The following is a 4774-nucleotide window of genomic DNA, read 5'->3' as shown; positions in this document are numbered from 1 at the left end:
TATATATAATACATACCCTGCATCACCAGCACCTCTTATTTTGCACTGGCACTGCCATATGTTTGGTCTAAACCTTTTTTCTGTTTCACTGTGTTAAAGCCAAACCTCCTCCATCTTGTCTCAACATTTTTGTAGCCACTCAGGACTAACTTATTTATATTACACACAGTGTCCCATAGCTTATTATTACATACAGTGCCTCATTTATCTGTATTACATGCAGTACCCTATTCCTCTCTGTTGCATGCAGTGCCTCATACTAATGCATTACACCCACGCAGTGCCTTATTCCTCTCGGTTGCATGCAGTGCCTCATGCTGATGCTTTTATAAAGATGGAAATACAAATCAAAGTCACTTTGGGTAACAACTACACCTTTTCACCCATTGTCCTTATCCTTAGCTTGAATACATAGTTGTTGTCAATCTCTGACTGTAGAATGTTTTAACTATAGATGCCTTCATATTAGATTTACCAGCAGGTGGTGCTGTATCTGGAATTTGGAAGTATAATTCATGTTGAAGGGTGCCATAGCTGATCTCCCATTCTGTAAACCTATTAGATCAGCATGAATGGCAGCAAACTAGTCTTTGTAGAAGTAGTTTTAGCAATGACAGCCTACTTACAGTATAATTGTTATCACTGAATAGTACTTGTTAAGATTAATTAAAAGTCTTAGCATCCCACTTTTGCCCTTATTGAATTCAAGTGCAAGAATCAAAGCAATAAGTGCAAAGTGCGGTTACCTATAGTAAACATTCAGTACTAGTGTATGGGGACTCTGATTGGTTCTCATGGGTACTGCAATTTTGTTTTTAGCACTCTCCTAGAATAAGTCAAATAAAGTAAGACTGCAGCAATAGTATATACATAATAACTAAGTTGTTTTCAGTCATTTTGCTAAGATGCCATTTCTGTGTACTGTGCATGTGCAGTTATTTTAATTATTAATAAATCAGGAATCTAAATACTATTTGTATGATATCTTTTATAGGAACTGAACTGTTATCTCATTGACAATAATGGCTTCATCTTGGTGTCTGAAGATTATAAACAGGTAAGATATTTAATTCATAGTAACTTGAAATTGGATTGGATTGTGACATTGAATCAAGATTTGGAAAAAGCTGCATAGGCAGGAGTGTAGCAGGTTGAAGATAATTATTCAAATGTCTGTACCCCTAAAAGGGCCGAAGGATCCAGCCGGAGGCCTTTGGTTCAGTCGAACTGAAGGGCTGCTGTATGGGCTATTCACTATAACCCGTACAGCAGCCGAATGGCGGCCGAGCGGCTCAACCGAGCCAAAGGCATATGCTTCGGCTCGACTGAGCAAAGTGACACCCGAAGCGGGGCAAACGCCCTGCCGAAGGCCAGCCGTAAGCCCCGCAAATGACAGCTGAGTGAAGCCAGGTGTGATCTCACGGCTGGCTCCGCCCAGTTGTAATGACAGATCAGTGTCCCCAAATCACCTGGGATGTTGATCTATCATTAAACAATAACAACTGGGCAGAGCCGGCCCTGACGTCACGGCCGCCTCCTCCCAGTTGTTATTCATTGGCCGGCACCTGCTAGAAGACTCTAGAAGGTGCTGACCAATAGGAAACAGTTGGGCTCAGCTAGCTATCACTGCTAGCTCCACCCAATTATTATTTTTTTCTTTTTTAAAAAGCTTTCTTTTTTAAATTAAATATTTATTTACATTTTTAAAAATATGTTTTAAACTTTTTTTTTAAACTCTTTTCATTGACTTGCTATTCTGCTCGGTACCACAAAGGTAGCACTCACTAGCACTGCCACCATAAAAACAGACAAACAGCATAGACACACAAGCTGCCAAAGTATTTCTTGCATACAGTACACCAAAACATTGCCTATTAAAAGTATAAAGTGCCGCTTTTACCTCTGTTACCTCTTTGTTCACATTGCCAGGTTCATTCAGTAAAAAACTACAAGGACCAAATCACTAAGTGCAAAATGCATCACACATAGCAACCAGTCAGAATCCATCCTGTACTGGTCTGATCCGACTGATTATGGGTCAGCAGTTTGCTCATTGCATTGTACAGCATCATTCTGTATTGACATTAACAAGGGATACCGGTAATTAAAATAAATGCAGAGAAAGCAATCTCGTGGTTTAGCAGCATTGTTCCAGATCATCAGGGCTGTGACCATTTACTCCCTTATAATCCACTGTAGTAATAATTATATGGTTCAGGGGCCTGGATTAAACAGCGGCTTAGCATGCACTTGTATTAACCATTAATTGATGTACTAACAAAATATGTGCATTACTAAAGGTGGCCAACTTAAAAGAGAACTATGGCCCAACCTTTTTTTGCCATATTTCTCTTTAGGGTAACATATAATAATTTCCTCATGTGACCCAAAACTGTTGCCCACCATATGCTAACAGCAGAGAGCTGCGCTAGAGCCACAACAGATCCCCACAATATTGTCAGGATCCACCCCGCTGCCTGATTGACAGCTGGCTCAGCCTACAGGCCGAGCCAGCTGTGCCTGCCCCTCTCCTGTTCATCCCTCCAGTCAGCGCTGAGGGAATAGAGAGAGCGGAGGGGGGAATTCCTGTGGGGTGCGGTAACTAACAGTCACCGCTTCCTGCAGGGAGAAGATCTGGAACTGAGCCATCAGCGGTATGTGATCGCTCAGTTCCCAATCAATAGAGCCGACATGTGACAGCTTCAGTGTCACATGTCGCTCTAAATAAGGGGGTGAGTGTATTTTACTCTCCCTATAATTCTCCTTTAAGCTGGCCATATAGTGCTTGAATTTTTGCCAAGTCCTACTTATAGTACTTGGTCTGAATGTGAGCAGTGTGTGCAGGGCCGGATTTACTCCCCCTGCCGCCCCAAGGCCAGGTTCCACAATGCGCCCCCCCCCCGCGCCGCCAACCCCCCCTCCCCATCAATGTGGCTATGTCGGCACCTCTCCGTTTGACAAAAGTCGATTTTTCAGTCAACTCTTTTTCAAAAGAGCTGGTCTGAAAAATTTTGGCCAAACAGTCAGCAGTCACTGTTTCGGTATTCTGAGAGTGGCCATAGCCCAATGGTGAGAATTCACCTGTCTACGCTGTTCAGCGTGGTCGGCGAACCTAGTGTTTTTTCTTGTCCAGCCCAGCCAGTGTATGGCCAGCTTTACTCTCAGCAGATGACTCTCTTTTGTCAAAACCAAAGTGCCATTTCACCTCTTATCATTCTACAGGAATCTTAGCCTTCCTGCTCAGTACTTGAGTTTCATGTCCAGGCATTGTCAAAATGCAGAAGCCCATCCACCCCCTTTTGACATCAGAGGTTCCTGTATCATCTTGTTATCTGATAATACGGGAATACAACAGATTGTATTTTCAAAGCTATATGTAGGTAATGCAAGTAATTATAGTATTCAGGAGTGTTTGAGCACTGGCAACGACAGATATAAACAATCTGAATAAATGCTGAATATTGATAGCACCCTGCAAGTTTTAGAGTTGGGACAACCATTGTCATATTTTTTTTTTTGTTTAGTCAGCTTGGTCTGCATGTAATTGAAAAATAAATAAATAAGGAAATATAAGAGCAAAAGAGAATGATAGTGCATATAAACCCAAACTGTTTATTTTTATTTTGGATAATGGTGAGGGGCTTGTACCTCTGTCAGGTTTATATTGCTGTATGTTTCTCCACTCACTAAATATACACTACATTGCCAAAAGTATTGGGACACCCCTCCAAATCATTGGATTCAGATGTTCCGTGAAAGTTCCTTGCTACTAAATATTCCACGGTCCCCTGTTAGTGGTATTTTAACAAAGTGGAAGCAACTAGACATATGCGATTCGTTTCGTTCCGAATCGAAATTCGGACGAATTTTCGGAAATTCAGACATTCGGATGTATCCGAATTCCGAATTACAGACATAACGAATGCAAACGAATCCGAATTTCCATTTCCGAAATGCGGTAGCAGTAGTTCGAACGTTCGTTTCGTTTTAGTTTCTTATTCGTTTCTTATTCGGTTCTTATTCGGTTCTTATTCGTTTCGTTCGTTGGAGCAAAGTGACATTAGAGAAGGAGAAAAATATTTTTTCCCCTCAAATGTCACGAACGAACGAACGAAGCAAATAAGAAACGAATAAGAACAGAAAACGAAACGAACGTTCGACCTACCGCTACCGAATTTCATCCGAATCCGAATTCCGAATCCGAATTGACTTTCACACCCGAATCCCGAAAAACGAAATAACACAAATCCGAATTTAAAACGAAACAAAACAAAACAAATTTTTTGGCAGTGCACATGTCTAGTAGCAACTGGGAACAACAGCAACTCAGCCACGAAGTGGTAGTCCACGTAAAATGACAGAGCGGGGTAAGCACATGCTGAAGCGGACAGTGCGCAGAAGTCACCAACTGCCTGCAGAGTCAATAGCTACAGACCTCCAAACTTCATATGGCCTTCAGAATGGCACAACAGCAGTGCATAGAGAGCTTCATGGAATGGTTTTCCATGGCCGAGCAGCTGCATCCAAGCCTTACATCACCATGTGCAATGCAAAGCGTCGGATGCAGTGGTGTAAAGCATGCCGCCACTGGACTCTAGAGAAGTGGAGACATGCTCTCTGGAGTGACGAATCACGCTTCTCTAGCAATCCGATGGACATGTCTGGGTTTGGTGGTTGCCAGGAGAACGGTACTTGCCTGACTGCATTGCGCCAAGTGTAAAGTTTGGTGGAGGGGGGATTATGGTGTGGGGTTGTTTTTCAGGAGTTGGGCTTG

At 42.4% G+C, this 4774-nt stretch overlaps 1 protein-coding gene across 1 annotated transcript in view; it reads left to right on the top strand.

Annotated features, from left to right (window-relative positions):
• The window catches only part of CACNA2D3 (calcium voltage-gated channel auxiliary subunit alpha2delta 3), a 786579-nt gene that overhangs the window by 716019 nt on the left and 65786 nt on the right, over positions 1 to 4774 (top strand). Inside the window, 1 exon segment of the mRNA XM_018555257.1 lies at positions 995 to 1057. Within this exon segment, the coding sequence (XP_018410759.1) occupies positions 995 to 1057 (63 nt within the window).

This window comes from Nanorana parkeri, unplaced genomic scaffold (genome assembly GCF_000935625.1).
Source record: "Nanorana parkeri isolate BGI_ZX_2015 unplaced genomic scaffold, ASM93562v1 scaffold189, whole genome shotgun sequence".
In the NCBI taxonomy this organism is placed as follows: Eukaryota; Metazoa; Chordata; class Amphibia; order Anura; family Dicroglossidae; genus Nanorana; species Nanorana parkeri.
This window is presented reverse-complemented; position numbering and strand designations above follow the sequence as displayed.